We start from the raw sequence: 16,922 nt of genomic DNA on the forward strand, positions 1-16,922 counted from the left end.
GGAGGTCCACTAGACCCTCCAGAGCCCCTGACAGGTTTGTTCCAGGGGTTGACTACTTGATGCTCACTGACTGTGGGGAGCCCTCATGTTATAAGGAGGCTTTACAGAGGGCAGACAAGGCTCTTTGGGAGCGTGCCATGAAGTCAGAGATGGATTCTCTGCACAAAAATGGAACATGGAAGTTGGTGCCTTTGCCTGCAGGCAAGAAGGTTTTGCCATGCAAGTGGGTATACAGGCTCAAAGTTGCACCAGATGCAAAGCCAAGATACAAAGCCAGGTTAGTGGCTAAGGGCTTCAAGCAGGAATATGGTGTGGACTTTGAGGAGATCTTCTCTCCAGTGGTCAAAATGACCACACTTAGAGCTGTGTTAGCTTTGGTTGCACATGATGATCTGGACTTGATTCAGATGGATGTGAAGATTGCTTTTCTTCACAGTGATCTCCATGAGGAGATATATATGCAGCAGCCAGAGGGTTATGCAGTGAGTGGAAAGGAGAAGCTTGTATGCAAGCTGAAAAAGAGTCTTTATTGGCTCAAACAGGCACCAAGGGAATGGTATCATAAATTTGATACATTCATGAAATCTCAGGATTTCAGGAGAAGTGACATAGATCACTGCTTATACACCAAGAAAGCTTTGGATGGCAGTCTATTGATCCTCATCTTGTATGGTGATGATATGTTGATTGCCGGGAAATCTCGTAAAGAGATGGATGCCTTGAAGAAGAGGCTGCATGAAACCTTTGATATGAAGGATTTGGGTGATGCAAATCACATTTTGGGTATGCGGATACTTCGGGACAAAAATCAGCATGTGTTGTATTTGTCTCAGAAGGAATACATTGGCAAAGTCTTGCAGAGGTTCAATATGGACGGGGGGAAGAAGACTAGTACTCCTTTGCCTCCATATGTGAAACTCAGTGCTATGGACAGCCCACAGTCAGATAGAGACAGGGCTGATATGGCCAAGATTTCGTATGCTTCAGCTTGTGGCAGTCTCATGTATGCCATGGTTGCTACTAGGCCGGACATTGCATTTGCAGTGGGAGTGGTTTCTAGATACATGGCCAACCCTGGCAAGAAGCATTGGGAAGCAGTGAAAGGTGTCATGAGATACCTGAAGGGCACACAGGATATGTGCATATGTTTTGGCAAACAGGATGCATTAGTGCATGGTTACACGGATTCGGATTATGCCGGTCATCCAGATTACCGGAAGTCTACTACCGGTTATGTATTTACATTCACAGGAGGTGCTGTGTCATGAACATCCAGGATGCAGAAGTGCATTGCCTTATCTACTACAGAGGCCGAGTATATTGCAGCCACAGAGGCTTGCAAGGAGGCATTATGGCTATCTCGGTTAGTGGTTGATTTGGGTTATACAGGGGACATTCCATTGTTGCATTGTGACAGTCAGAGTGCCATCCAGTTGGCAAAGAACCCTGTCTTTCATGCAAAGACGAAGCATGTGGATGTGAAGTATCACTTCATCAGAGAGGTGATAGAGAACAAGCAAATTCAGCTTGTTAAGATTCATACGGATGACAACCCGGCTGATCTGTTGACAAAGAGTTTGCCTCCGGAGCGGTTTGCTCATTGCAGACACTTGATGGGCATTGGATGAGGCCAGTTTCAGCCTTGATATGGCCTTGTATATTATCATGTACATGCTGATTTTTCTTTTCCTTTACTTAAGGGCACTTTGCCTTTAAGTGGGAGGTTGTTGGGGTAAAGGCGTTATGCCCACCCTTATAGTGTGTACAAGCCCATAAGTTATAGTACATAGTACACTTAGTACGTTTAATGTACTAAGTGCACTATGTGTACTAGTGCAATATACATGTGTGATAGGTGAGTCACACACTCATGCCTCATGAGTTGACTTATCCCCACAACTCTCTCTCAGAGGGAGCTCCTATTTTCTTGGATGATGATCTCACGAGGATGCAGCTTGAGCATAGGAGAACTTGCATGCCACGAGTCTTACACGCGAGGAGAGAAGGCAAGAAGGCCTTCTATCGAGATGGTCGGGTCATCATTGATGGCCGGCCCATGGATTAGCGGTTTGGGGCCTATGGGACACAGACCAGGCCACTGACAGAGATACACATAGCAGTATGGAACTGTAATGGTTCACTATGGGTGCAGCCTGGACGACTGGAGCATGTTATGGTGGGGAGAGACATCATACTTCTGACAGAGACACATCAGAGCCCAGAGAGAGGGCTACCTCGAGTAGAGGGATTCCAGTGGGAGTCAGCATACAGGAGGACCACACGCCAGGGTACCTCGAGAGGGTCGGGGGGAGTAGCAGTCCTATTCAGACGAGAGCTACAGGGGAGACTGAGAGTGGTAGCACAGGATCCAGAGGCCAGATACATGTGGATCAGCTTACAGCTCTCACAGGACAGGGTTATATACATAGCTCTATGTTACTTTTCTCCATCAGGATCCTCCTATGTCATTACAGAGGACATGCCACAGGAGGAGGAGATAGGAGCCTCGCCATACACTTGTCTGTCAGAGGAGATTATGCATTATTCTACACTAGGGGAAGTATTTCTTACGGGCGACTTCAATGCCCACACACAGAGCAGACAGTGTGAGGTGTATGACTATGATGACATGGAGATCCTCCACCCTGTGGATCCAGAGGAGATAGGGGCTAGTCGGGCATCAGAGGACACTGGACCAGACAGAGGACATTATGGGGACCACTTACTAGAGTTGGGAGCCAGGCATCGTCTCGTTATTTATAACGGGATGCTACAGTGGCCGGGATCAGGAGGGCTGACATGCTTCCCACATGGGGGTCATACACGGACCGGAGGCACGGTGATAGACTACATTATGGGGTCTTTGGAGGCATCACAGCTTGTCACCTCATTCTCCATTCCACCTCGTCCTATTGGGGCAGATCATACATACTTGGCATTTTCACTAGCCGGATCACCAGTATCACCAGCCCCCCACATACCGATGCCACACACTACCATCTACTTCACACATGACATGGCAGACATATACACTGGCAGAGTAGAGGATGGGCTCCTACTCATGGATCCCCTGGCATCTATGGATACCATTACAGCCCAGCTCGCATCACTCCTACACACGGCTGCATTACAGAGCTTCCCACATCATGTACACTCAGGAGAGCCTGCGAGACCTGGGACTATGTCCCAGAACAGATGGTATGATGACGAGTGCAGAGCCCTATACTCACGACTCCGCATACAGAGAGCCTTGGGAGCCATCACAGAGCAGGAGTCGAGGAGAGAGATGAGGAGACTTACTCGCCGCAAAAGGCGGGCCTTCGCAGAGATACAGGAGCTAGAGATCTTTCATTTCTTCATGAGTAGAGATAGCCCTGTCTCATGGCGGCACTTCAGAGAGCCCCGGACCCCGACACCTATTGCAGACCCACAGACATGGCACACATATGCAGAGGGTCTATACCATGCCCCACAGCAGCCACCTATACCTCAGCCACAGGAGCCTCGACCTACCACAGCTAGCTTCTTTACCCACTCGATGGTACAGGAAGCTATCCGCCGCCTACAGCATGGACGGGCCGCCGACCATATGGGCCTGCAGGGTGAGCATCTCATATATGCAGTAGATTCTTTAGCTCCTTTTCTTGCACACCTGTTTAACAGGGCACTAGCAGAGGGTTTGCCTGCGGAGTGGACGATGCACACCATTGTGCCGATTCACAAAACAGGGGATATGCTCGATCCGAGCAACTACAGGACGGTTATGGTTGGCCACGTGCTGGCCAAACTCTATGGTGCAGTGCTGGAGCAGGAGCTTAGCTTATATGCTGAGCGAGCAGGTTTACGCTCATCAGGGCAGGCAGGCTTCAGGAGAGCTTTCTCTACCACTGACCATGTATTCACTTTGAGATGTATGATTGATCAGGCCAGAGTGAGGAAGAGAAAGCTCTATTGCTGCTTTGTGGATTTCCGCAAGGCATTTGACACAGTACCAGGAGAGAGGCTCTTTCAGCGCCTGCAGTCTCTTGGCATACCAGCAGATATGACATGGGGCATCTATGCATTATATGAGCAGGTTTTTGGGCGAGTCAGATGTCCAGGAGGTATGTCCGAGACTATTGCTAGCACCATTGGTGTGAAGCAAGGATGCCCACTTTCCCCCACGCTATTTGGGTTATACATTGATGAGGTGGCTGACTTCATTACACGGGGAGGCGGAGATGGAGTTGATTTAGCAGGTACCTCAGTACATATTATGCTCTATGCTGATGATATTGTATTAGTGTCTGAGTCCCCCGGTGGTCTACAGCAGCATCTACATGCACTCCATGATTTCTGCACACAAAGGGGTCTTACTGTGAACCTTGGGAAAACCAAGGTTATGGTCTTTCATACATCGAGACAGGGCAGGAGTCAGCTGACATTCACTCTCGCAGGATGCCAGGTGGAGGTGGTGACATCATACGTGTACCTAGGGGTTACCTTCTCTGCAGCAGCCACACGCTTTACCATGGGTTCAGCAGCCAGAGCTAGATTGACACGGGGATATGCAGCATTGGCTATGCTAGAGAGACAGTGCCACCAGGCGCATTTTCAGGAGCCCCGGACGAAGGGGTGGCTATTTGACACATTAGTCACACCGGCATTGATGTATGGAGCAGCAGTATGGGCGCCAGGCCTTGCTACCCATTGGTGGACACAGATAGAGAGACCACAGGCCCTCATGATGGCACGCATGATACGCAGCAAACCGTCAGTACCTCATGACATTATCCGAGCAGAGTTTGCTGCGCCTCCTATGATGGTAGAGGCCATATTTCAGACTATATGCCTGCTAGACAGATTCAGAGAGATGCCACAGGACAGATTATCATACAGAGCTTTTCAGGCATCTAGACAGTTGGCTGAGGCAGGAGACAGAGGATCATGGTATGCACAGGTCACACATTGGTTCTCACAGCATGGCCTAGACATGGATCATCTACCACCATTCCAGTATGACAGGGATGCACCACATATCCGTCTCTCTCATAGTGAGAGGAACAGAGTATTGAGACAGGATCTATGGCAGCTCTATACACGAGAGACATGGATATCGCCTACACAGCCTCTTCCACCGAAGATGCTATACTACAGAGATCACTTCATGAGTATCACTGATGATGGATTTATAGAGAGGCCTAGATACATGGAGGGCTTTTTACCACACGGCTCCCGAGTGGCTATTGGTCAGCTCAGAGTTTCATCACACCGATTGGAGATTGAGACTGGCAGAGCAGCACGGATCCCCCGAGAGGAGAGGGTATGCAGATTGTGCAGAGAGGAGGTGGAGAGTGAGGAGCATTATGTATGCAGATGCAGAGCATATACTGCCATCAGAGAGAGATATCCCATTTTATTCAGAGAGCCACATTCCCTACGCCAGATCTTTGAGGCAGCAGACCAGCGCATACTGGGGAGATACATTCTAGACATACAGCGCCACAGAGAGACATTATTACAGGCTCAGACAGCTCCAGAGGGGGGGCGACAGACACAGATTACTACATTTTTTCAGAGATCCATACCCCTCCCAGCCCCTACACGGCAGGGAATTACTCTCCAGAGAGCAGAGACACTTAGAGCCCGCAGGTGACAGAGGACACCTGGCTTTCGGACACCACGCCTATAGCAGAGAGAGATGACAGAGATCAGAGCTCAGTTTCACAGAGAGGGTGAGGAGCGACTGGCTCGCTTCAGAGCACACCCAGGCATGTTCTTCAGGGAGCTGTGGACACCCCCTTCACTGATGTATACCATTTTATACCCCCAGTATGGTACAGGATGGAGCTAGCTAGGTTGCATATCATGATTGTATACTCCATGCATATAGCTTTGCATTCTCCTAGTAATAGAGCTCCATCCCCTACACACCCAAATTCAGCTTTTTTATTCAGTACTTTTTCATTTTGTTGGGATGACAGAGAATACCCCATACATGTACTCCGATTTGTCTCATAGGCCGAGTTCGGTCTTTTGGAAGACGTTAATAAAATCTTTCTTTCTTTCTTTCTCTCCCTTGTGCTTCTCTGTGTATGTCTCCCACATGACCTAACCCTAATTCTTCCTTCTCTCCCATCAGTGAGGCCACTTGTCTCACTTTGATCCACTTTCTTGCCACATATCCCAATCTAAGAGATGGGTTCTCCCATAATCTTTACCTCTAAAAATATCCCAACTAGTAGACAATCTGTCATACGCACTTTGCCAGCTCTTGGTATCTGCTCAATTCCAGATGTAATGACGCGAACAGAATTTCCATTGGAGTCGGGCTAACAATAGCAACTCTCCTAAATTTTAGGAGTGTGGTCCTTTGTATTCAAGGATAATCCCCCATTCCCAAAGCTTGTACTTTCCAAATATTTAGACATCGTGGAGTCCACCAGACCCCTTTTATACTGGGAAATGTCCAGGCTGGTGATATCATCCCCATCTTCTTAAAAGTTGTCCGCAACTTTAAGCTTCAAGCCATATATTCAAGATATAATCATTTCCCATCAAGTGGAAGAGACGAGACAGTCTCAAAAATTCAATATAACTGAAGAATCCATGTCCCAAAGAAATGGGTGAGACTAAATAAGTCTCCATAATACCAATATCAAAATCATGTCCCAAAATAAATGGGCAAGAATTCCATGGAAGATATGCGAGACACAGGTACAAGAGCCAATTGTGTCTCAATCACCAATATCAATGAGATAATCATATGCTAATTAAAATCACCAACCATGTGCTAAGACACTTAAATAAGTGCCATGCACAAGAAACTAGTGCCTCACATAGAAACATGTGCTATGCACACAAACTGGTGCCATTCAAGAGCACAAACCATGGTGACAGAAAAGTTGGTTCTCCATAGTTAATATCATAGGTATACCTTGTTTCTCCTAGTTTATAGGCATTTCGGCCAAATGAGAAACCATAGATATAGTCCATAAGATCCATGTCGTCGTATAATCCAGCAACAAACCAGCTCAAGGCACACAAACATATGCCAATGCACATGACCCTTGGTGTACACATAAGTCTCCTACCAACCAGGTATCATGTCCACTTTACCACTTGCACTCTGTGTTGGTACTCTGACCACACACCTTGGATGAGAGGTGGGCTCAAGTAACAAGATAAAACAATCGCTCGCAAGCATAGATAGCCTAGTGTTCCATAGGCATTTTTGCTACACATAGTTTATAGGCATTTCAGCCACCAATAGTTTGTAGGCATTTCAGCCACCAACTCACACTACCTTCTCAAGTGCCCCTGTTCCCTTCCATCTGCCCCCATACATGGTAGAAACAATCTTCAAGAGAGCACGTAGGACAAGAGAACACTACACATGTTGTGCTTGACACTACCCTCTGAAGTGCCCATGTTCCCTTCCATGTGCTCTCTATTGTTCCACCCACACATGGTAGAAACAATCTTCAAGAGAGCACGGAGGACAAGAGAACACTACATAGGCTATGCGAACCATGAGTTCCATAAGTCCAATGCATCCCAAATAAAGAGAGCCAAAAAGAATAATCCATCCCAGTAAAAGGGAGTCATAAACATAATCCATAAACCTGAGAATGGATCCAAATCCCTAGAAAAGAAGTCTAGGAATCCATAGACTTGTATACCATAACTCTTACCACATACTCCGTGCTATCCACACACCTTGGAGTAGAGGTGGAATTTATCCATAAAAACATCATATCCATGAGATATCCAAAGATTTCTTCTCTATAAACTCGGACAGATTCGTCCATAGAAATTGCTTATGAAGCCCAATATCTATATAAATCTCATTCAAGAAAGAAATCTCCATAGATATAATCTTTCCCAATAAAGGGAGCCATAAACATTGTTTCCTTGAAACCATCTCAAGGCAAACAGGAACACCTTTCTCCTTGCATGGGTATACAAGGGTTAGCAAATATCAAAAACACTTCACAGTAAATAGCAAAAGCACCAAAGATATCTTGGGATATATCTCCATATAGCTTGCCTGTAAGCTTGATAATATAATCCACAATATCCGTACGGAAAGAGTGCTAAACGTGTGCACATAAAGCCAACTCCATACTTGCAAGATAAATTTTGTGAATTCATAAATCCTTAGACCAAGCTTGTCTATTGCTCATGCTCTTGCTTCATAGACTATGAAGTGGCTCACAATGCTTAATAGCAATGATGGTAAGTGTGGTCCCCACCTGAGATCTTTTCTCTTCCTCATTGATAGAAGGAAGCCTCCGCTTCCAAGGAAGCCTATGCTCTGATACCAATGTAACTTGTGGCAGTGCCAAGGGGACTAGGGCCTTTGGCACACTTGTTGATACCATCAATGCATATTAAAACAATTAAACATGGCCACAGCCTTAACACATATCCATCATCACTTTGCATAAAACATAAAAACTGAACAAAACATCCACAAATGCTGAAAATGGAGCTTGCACATGTGACACCGCATAGAGGCCGGAATGGGCCGACCCCCCTCTTGGAGTATTTTATTACCCAAGGAGAATAAAATCATGTACAAGCTTTGAGGGCATTACTCTCTCCACGGGAGATGCCGGATTTTCCATATACAAATGCCATAACACAGCCCAACACAAGGCAACCAAGCCGGAACGTAGGTTGTAGAAATGCCGAGCGAATAATATAATCCATATACCTCCGTGTGGGTACTGATTCTTCCCCAAAAACCATGGGCCTTCATGCAATAGAGCTGGTACAGCAAGTACAATGCTCCATTCAGCCGATACAGCAGGTACAGTGGTTGCTACAGTAGGTACAATGGCCGGTACAGCAAGTACAGTGGTTGGTACAGTAGGTATAGCAAGTACAAATGCTGGTACAGAAGGTACAGTGGCTGGTATAGCAAGTACAAATGTTGGTATAGCAGGTACAATTGTTGGTACAATCGGTACAATGGCTGGTACAGTAGGTACATCAAGTACAAGGATTGGTACAACCAGTACAGTGGCTGGTATAGTAGGTACAAGGGCTGGTACAACAAGTGCAATGGTTAGAAATCATAATAAATGATTAAATATCCTTGCCTTAAGTATTTCTTCGCGATGGAAGCCTCCAAAACTGTCCCCAACAGCTGGTATTCTTCATGGGCAGCCTTCAAGAAATGAAATGAAATGTTATATTAACGTCTTCAAAAGGCCATAGTGACCTATGAGACCAAAAAGTTACATCATGGTGGATCTGATACAATGTCTGGATAAAAAACCAGAAAATGAAAGAGAGTAGCCATCATTAGGGCAGCCTGTAACGGTGGTAGAGGCTAGTGTGCAGCAAGAGAGCCTTTATTAATGAAGAGAGAGGGCTCCAATTTATAGATTTGGGCCTCCCATGAGCTAAAATGGGAAGAGAAGGCTACAATGACAAGTGGAGAGACACACAATAGCTGAAGTGACAAGTGTGAGGCCACTTGTCTCACTTTGATCCATTTTCTTGCCACATGTCCCAATGTAAGAGATGGATTCTCCCATAATCTTCACCTCTAAAAATATCCCAACTAGTAGACATTCTATCATAGGCACTTTGCCAACTCTTGGTATCTGCTCAATTCTAGATGTAATGACGCGAACAGAACTTCCATCGGAGTCGGGCCAACAATAGCAACTCTCCTAAATTTTAGGAGTGTGGTCTTTTGTATTCTAGGATTATCCGCCATTCGCAAAGCTTGTACTTTCCAAATATTTAGACATCGTGGAGTCCACCAGATCCCTTTCATACCGGGAAATGTCCAGGCTGGTGAGTGACAGGCAGAGAGGGAAAGTGAGTTGGGATCCAAGCTGGGACTGACACATGGTTGGTTGCTCTCTTTGAACAAAGGGGATAAGGTTTGGGCGGTGGACATTGAGCATTGTCCACCTCGAGTCATCAGTGTGTGTGCGAACACATCGTTGGGCATAATTTATAAGTGAGTTTTGGCTGCCCAAAACCTATGAAGTGTGTATACACTCACTTATTAATTAATGCTAGATCCTAAGGCTGAGTTATGACCAATACTTGCCACCTGTCGCATACATACAATCTTAGATGCACGGTTCACGGACATGCGTTTCCTTATTCGGAACTACACGTCAGTCACGCAAGGATGAAAATAGCATGCAAATTCAATTTGTAGGAAAGTACATAAAGATGCTATGCAATGCAACATTGGTATAGACAATCCCCGTTCGTGAGACTATACGAAAATATGTGTGTTCCAGGCAAGTATACGAGGTATCAGACCCAATGGAACATCAATCCTCCAGGCATTTTCGGGCATGTACACACAGACACAAGTCCCAACGGAGAGCCTAATCCATAGTATCACATGACTAGCATCAATCCCCTGCATAACGTCCATGGATGCCAGTCCAATGTATACACATAAAGAGAAGGCACGGGTGGACTTGTTGGTTGGCCAAATGATGACGCCCGTCCAATGTATACACATAATGAGAAAGCACAGGTGGACCAGTTGGGTGGCCAAATGGTGACACTACTACTGCAGAGACTCCAAGATTTGGGCGTACCATGAAACATGATCTTGGGAATCATTGCATTATATGAGTCGGTCATAGGGTGGGTGAGATGCCCAGGAGGATTATTAGAAGAGATCTCCAGTACCATTGGAGTGAAGCAAGGATACTCATTCTCTCTGGCCTCTACATTGACAAGGAGGCATATCATTAGCAGGCATCCTTGTTTCCATCCTACTTGATGCGGACGAAATTGTGCTCATTGCAGATTTTCCATAGGCATCTTGACACATTACATGACTTTTGTGCACAACGGGATCTCACAATAAACCTTAGGAAAACCAAGGTTATGGTCTTCAACACATCCCCTCTTTTCACATCTCGACTGAGTTTCACCTACATGGGCGGCCCGGTGGTGATTGCACACTCATATGTGTATGAGTCACTTTTAATGGACCAGTCTCCATGTTGCAGAGGCTAGATTGTTGCAAGGGTATGCTTCTCTCGCTCTCATGGACAGACAATGCTTCCAAGCTCCATTTCCAAGAGCCGAGGACCAAGATATGGCAATTTGACACCTTGGTCACTCTGGCGTTGATGTATGGAGCACCCTTTTGGGCACTTGATTTTACAGCGGGCAAATGGTCGAAGATAGAGAGGCCCCAGGTCATGATGCTCTCTTGTTTGATACGCAACAAACTATCGGTCCCACATGATATTATCCTGGCGGAGTTTGCTGCAGCACCCATGGTACTAGAGACACTCTTCGAGATAGTCACATACATTTACAGGATCAGTGCCATGGCCCCTTGGAGACTCCCGGTGCTTGCCCTACAGTCCTCGCAGCAGCAAATAGCAGATGTGCATGAGCCATTGTATAATCGAGTATGCACCGGGTTCACGAGGCAGAGACTCAGGATGAATTTCCTTCCGCCACTTCAAAAGGACCCGGTCTCCCCATTCATTAGGCTCCCTCATGATGATAGGAGCCGGGTGATCAGATATGATTTATTGGGACTATAGATACAGGATACTTGGATCACAACACATGAGCCACTCTCACACAAATGACAATACTACATGGATACTCTCATGAGGCTTATAGAGGATGGTTTCATACTGAGGGTCGGATATCTTGACATATACATGTCACATGCCATGCGGATTGCAGTGGGCGAGTTGCGGGTGGCATTGTGTCACAGGATATAGAGGCAGGGAGAAAGAAGGAAAATTATATTTACGTCTTACAAAAGGCCCAATGGGCCTATGAGACAAAAGATGATTACAAGTATCCATGGAATATCATCGTCATAGAAAATACCTCGTGAGGAGAGGATATTCACTATATGCCGATGGGAGGTTAGAGTTAGATATACAGATGTGTGGTAGTTTATGAGATTCGAGGGAGGTTCGAGTGTCTCTTGAGAGAGGGGTTTGGACACTGGATCATGGATTACCCAGATGAGCGATGCCTAGGCCTATTCCTACTAGAGCTTCATCGCCACAGAGACTCACTGATTTGGGAGTCCAGACCCCGGGATAGTAGATATCCACCCCGGCCCTAGGCAACCATCACTTAGTTCTTCTGACCACGAGAGGATGCCACACCAGCCATGGATGACATACCCACAACCTCATGGAGCCACACATTCTCGAGTGCCCGACCTTCGCCAAACCCCACATTGGTGCAACTCTAGATCGGGCCTGATGTCTCAGACTCCCTAGACCTCACCAGCAACACAGACATCCGCCCCAACTTGAGATCTTGGAGAGACATAGAGCCACCTTCCCACGCCCAGCGGATCTGTAGAGCCTTCTACAGGCTATCCCCATGCTTGATATCCTTGATGGTCCCCTCCTCCTACGAGGGGGTTAGCTCCATAGGCTGTAGGACATAGTCACATGGGACGCGAAATGGGAATGGGGAACGGGGACGGAAAAGATTGAGAATGGCCATTCCCTGTGACTATAGAGTGACATGGGACGGGAATGGAATGGGAAGATGTTGCCATTCCCAACATTCCCAAGTCAAAAAACAACCATTCCCTGTGACTATGCTGTAGGATGATGATGGTCCCATTTTGTATCATACGGCTTGGATTTGACATTCCCAGCTTAGGAACACTATTGTCTCACTCTTGGTCTCATAGACCCATTGGGTCTTTTAAAGACGTTTAATATAACTTTCTTTGTTTCTTTTAGTTACTAGGTTTCCAGTTTCAGTTTCAGTTTCAGTTTTCCATGATGATGTATTCCATGGATACTTGTAATCATCTTTTGTCTCATAGGCCCATCGGGCCTTTTGTAAGTAATAAATACAGCTTTCTTTCTTTCTTTCTTTCTCTCTTTCTCGCATAGGTCGAGTTCGGTTTCTAGTAGACGTTAATACAGCTTTCTTTCTTTCTTGCATATCTACTCTGCTCTCCATCTTCACAGCTCGTGACCACCATGTATAGTGTACACCTGCATGGCCACTTTCCTTAGTGTGTCAATTTTACTACTTTGAGTCTGGGAAAGTACATGAGAAGGCATGACCTGTTAAAAAGGTCGTTTTTGTATGCTTCACAGTTCCCTCAGGACCTCATGAAAGGGCTTGGGTTGCTGGTATGATCTTCACACCAAGGCATGGTTAGAAAGTTGTTTTTATATACCATACAGTTCCTTTGGAATCTCTTGAAAAGCACATTTAGTTGCTGTAATGCTTTAAAGCTTAGGAAATTTTGTTGTTTAAAAAAAATCTGATTCTCTAATATGCTGAAGTTCAATCAATACAAGAGGTGATAGGGCATTCGGTGTACAATGGGCCACCCTTAATTTTCCTTTTGTGGTGCTGTTACTTACATTTGTTGCATTTGTTTGTAGACAATATCTGGGCGGCCACCTCCTGCTGCCTCTATGGCGGTTGGCCAGTTCTACAAGCCAAGTGATGCGAGAGTCACTTTTGCACCGTCGTGGATCACTTCTACCGTGTTTGGACAAAAGGTGCAAAGCTTTTCACTTTGAGAGCATCATAATACTTACGTAACCCTTACAACAACTTATTTGTGCTCTAAAAAATTGATTTCCTTTTTTCTATAGTCTTTTGAAGTCTATTATTGTCATCAGCACTCTAGGCTCAAGGAACCACCGTCAAAGGGAAGCAAATGTGGGGTTGCAAGCTTCTAGTGTACTTCCTTAACATATTATGGGGCTGGGTGCAGGACATCCATCTAGTGGAGAACCACGCACTTTTGTTCAACTTGTCACTCTCTGTTAGCATGGGTGTTCTGCCTCTAACCGTTGAGCTGAAGACATCAAGCTGTGGGATAAGGAATGCAGTCTTTGCCAACGAAGAGCCTGATGATCGCGAGCACACCAGTATGTTATTTCTAAGTCCCTCAAAGATCATGCCATAAGATTGAAGGTATTTAGATAGGTTCTCAGAAATTATATGAAACTTGCTCAAATCAATGGTAAAATTATGCACAATTAATGGGAGCGTTTGCTGATTCTGAGCTGAACCATCTAAAAGGTAAGATCTTTGTACATCACTGATCATTTATTGTGAGAACAGAAACTCTTATGTGGTATAGGTAATAGAATAAAGACATGCAGCTGTGTTTAAAATAGGGTGAGCAGATTGAGGCCTCCTGCAAGCTGCCCTCATCATTGAGCAGGAGTGCATAATCGACATCTAGTTTGTTGACGATGGATACATTCGGATCGAGTATGATGTGACCTCTCTAGTGGAGAAGACCATGTCGTTGAGTCCCGTTGTAGTATGGGGCACCCATGTGTACTTTGCCAGGTGGAGACGAGATTTCTTTCTGGACTCCGACCCGCTGGTTGGTGCGATTGTCTTCTCGGTCATGGTTTGATTCCCGGGCTACCCAAGGATTATATCGAGCTTCTCCCGGTGATGAAGCATTCCGTTCGTAAGGTTCTTGAGTCCCTTCGAACAGTGCGATAGGATTCCCTATCTAGACACCTCGTGATCCTATGTCTGGATGGTCTCAATCTCTTGCTGCTGATCAAGTTTTTAGGTCTACCAGGGCATTGTTTCATGTGTTGAGAGATGGGCCACATTGCACACTCTTGCACTGGCCATTGCTCCGGCACTGGGCAGCTGGTGTGCGTGAAACACCTCAAAGCAAGAATCATAGTTACCCAAGATCTACACACAATGCACACTCATAAAGCATATTTGTGAAGCAATTTGGGGTACTTTGAACATACATGTATATTGAAACTAGCCCCCTCACTTGCAAGTTTTTGGTGGTTAAGTATGTGTTGGAAGCAGATATGATCTTGGGGCATAAATGGACTATTGCTGCCCAAGCACCACTGTGCATAGAGTCTTCATAATGGTCAACGACAAAAAGTCGACAATACCATACTATGAGGAAGAGGATCCAACTTTAATGGATATCTATGATGCTGAACGGAAAAGGATACAAGCCTCTTCCACAAAAGCCCCTCTACACAAGGACCTACCATCTGCGTTCGTTCATTTTCACCACACATCAACGATACCATGAGCAGAAAGGCTAACACTCCCGACATAACCATAGGTTACAAACTAAATACAACGGTATGCCACCCCTCATCTAGAGATCTCACAACTTTGGCCCACACCATGTAGGTTTACATGGTTTATACAAGCCTGCTAAACTCTAGCTAAGGTGGATCAAAGAGATCCATGGTGTGTGTGTGTAGAAAGAAAGAAAGATATATTAAGTGTCTACTAAAGACCCAATGGGCCTATGAGGGGGGGGGGGGGTGAAGAAAGAAAGAAAGATATATTAAGCATCTATGTCTACTAAAGACCCATGAGACCAAAGTGATACAATAATTTCCATGGCACACTTATCTTATCCACTCATAAGGGTGTTCACACATACTACTATGAGCACAATAACCCTTTTAGGGGCTCTTCTCTCTCTCCCTCTGTCTCTCACACACACATATGCAGATACAAAAACAGGGGTTCACACACACTATGGGACACATGAGACTCGGGATCCTAACAAACCTCCTTGCTTGAGAAAACCCTCAATAGCCTCGGTGATGCGGGCTCTAAACTGCAACATGTGATACAAAAGAACACAGTGCGCCAACACCTGAAACCCTCGTGTCAGGCTTGATAGAAGAGCTTGACCACAAATGGCAGCCTACATGAGCTTTACCAAGACACCTCCCCTTGCTCTATGTAGGGTATGACATGGAAAGGAGGGCTTTTATAATGATGAGGCATTACAAAGAGAACACATTGAAAAAGTGACACACTCATGCAACAGTTATTATAATCAATTTTGGGGGACCACCCTGGCAGAGAGAACCCATGACTCACACATACACCTTTCTTCGGAGAGTGGCTAGTCAGTGAGGAAGTGTCCCCAACTATTTCTCTTGTTTTCCTTGATTGAGACTGGGTCATGTACTTAGCCGTTTCAGCTGCATTTTGTTTGGGGGGGGGGGTCGGGAAGGAGAACGTGGGGTGGGGTTGTTCTCTCCAGTGCTAGCCCTCATCGCGCTAGCGCTTCACCTTTGAAGAAACGATGGGATCTAAGTTTGATGGTTTATCCATGAAGATTTGTCATATGTCTTTATGCATGAAGGGCACCTACTCTTGGGTGTTGATGACATGAGTGGAGATGCGATAGCAGGTAGTCTATCTTACACATGATGGAATTGATGCTTTGAAGCTTTGTAAGTAGATTCTCATGCAATCAGTATTACAATTTGGTTTAAGTATGGGGAATAACCTGAACTTTTCTTTGATATTTCTTTTCAATAGCAGTCAGCTTTTTGAACTCTTTGTAGACTGAACCTTGTTATTGAAATGTTTCAGGTCTTTGTAAACTTCGTTGTTTCCCCCCTCTTGCTCTTGTATGGGATCCATTGACTGGGCTTGCTGTGATCCCCAATTTTTACACTGAAACTATTGCAGTTGACTCATCCCCAGCATTGTGGGGTACCCATCGTGGATCAAAGGAGACAACAATAATTTTATTGGTACATCAATCAACTCACTCAAGTTGTTGAAATAGATTGGGGTGATACTTGCCACTATTTCAAATAATTATCCTTCTCTAGTCTCATGGTTGCCAATGCATGTTCGATAATGATGAAAAAAGATGCTTCTTTGGGATTATCTTCAAAGGGAAAATCTGAGTTATTTGTAACTGTAATGGCAACATGCAGGTAGATCCCCACTGCGCTTATAAAATCAGTATGGGTGTGTCACTGCCGATAGCTGCGACTAGGTTTTTGCTTATACATGGCTTGCAGGTCTGTGGCTTTTACATTCTGTACCAGAATGCATATACACACCCCACCAAAGAAAGTCATAATTGGTGGATGCATAAAAGCAACATAGATCACTCTGCATTACTCTAGTATTCAAAGATGCATAAAAGCAACATAGTTCACTCT

The 16,922-nt window shown here is 45.4% G+C and overlaps 1 protein-coding gene across 21 annotated transcripts in view; it reads left to right on the forward strand.

Moving 5' to 3' along the window:
* Positions 1-16,922, forward strand: part of LOC147639453 (GPI inositol-deacylase A-like) — a 175,291-nt gene that overhangs the window by 103,605 nt on the left and 54,764 nt on the right. For all 21 annotated transcript variants that reach the window (XM_086791719.1, XM_086791562.1, XM_086791580.1 and 18 more), the window contains exons 10-13: positions 13,371-13,490; positions 13,709-13,865; positions 16,339-16,502; positions 16,692-16,778. In XM_086791719.1, the coding sequence (XP_086647845.1) occupies positions 13,371-13,490; positions 13,709-13,865; positions 16,339-16,502; positions 16,692-16,778 (528 nt within the window). The remainder of the gene's footprint in view (positions 1-13,370; positions 13,491-13,708; positions 13,866-16,338; positions 16,503-16,691; positions 16,779-16,922) is intronic.

The sequence above is a fragment of the Cibotium barometz genome, chromosome 4, assembly GCF_041138505.1.
Source record: "Cibotium barometz isolate CiBa-2024 chromosome 4, ASM4113850v1, whole genome shotgun sequence".
Classification (NCBI taxonomy): domain Eukaryota; kingdom Viridiplantae; phylum Streptophyta; class Polypodiopsida; order Cyatheales; family Cibotiaceae; genus Cibotium; species Cibotium barometz.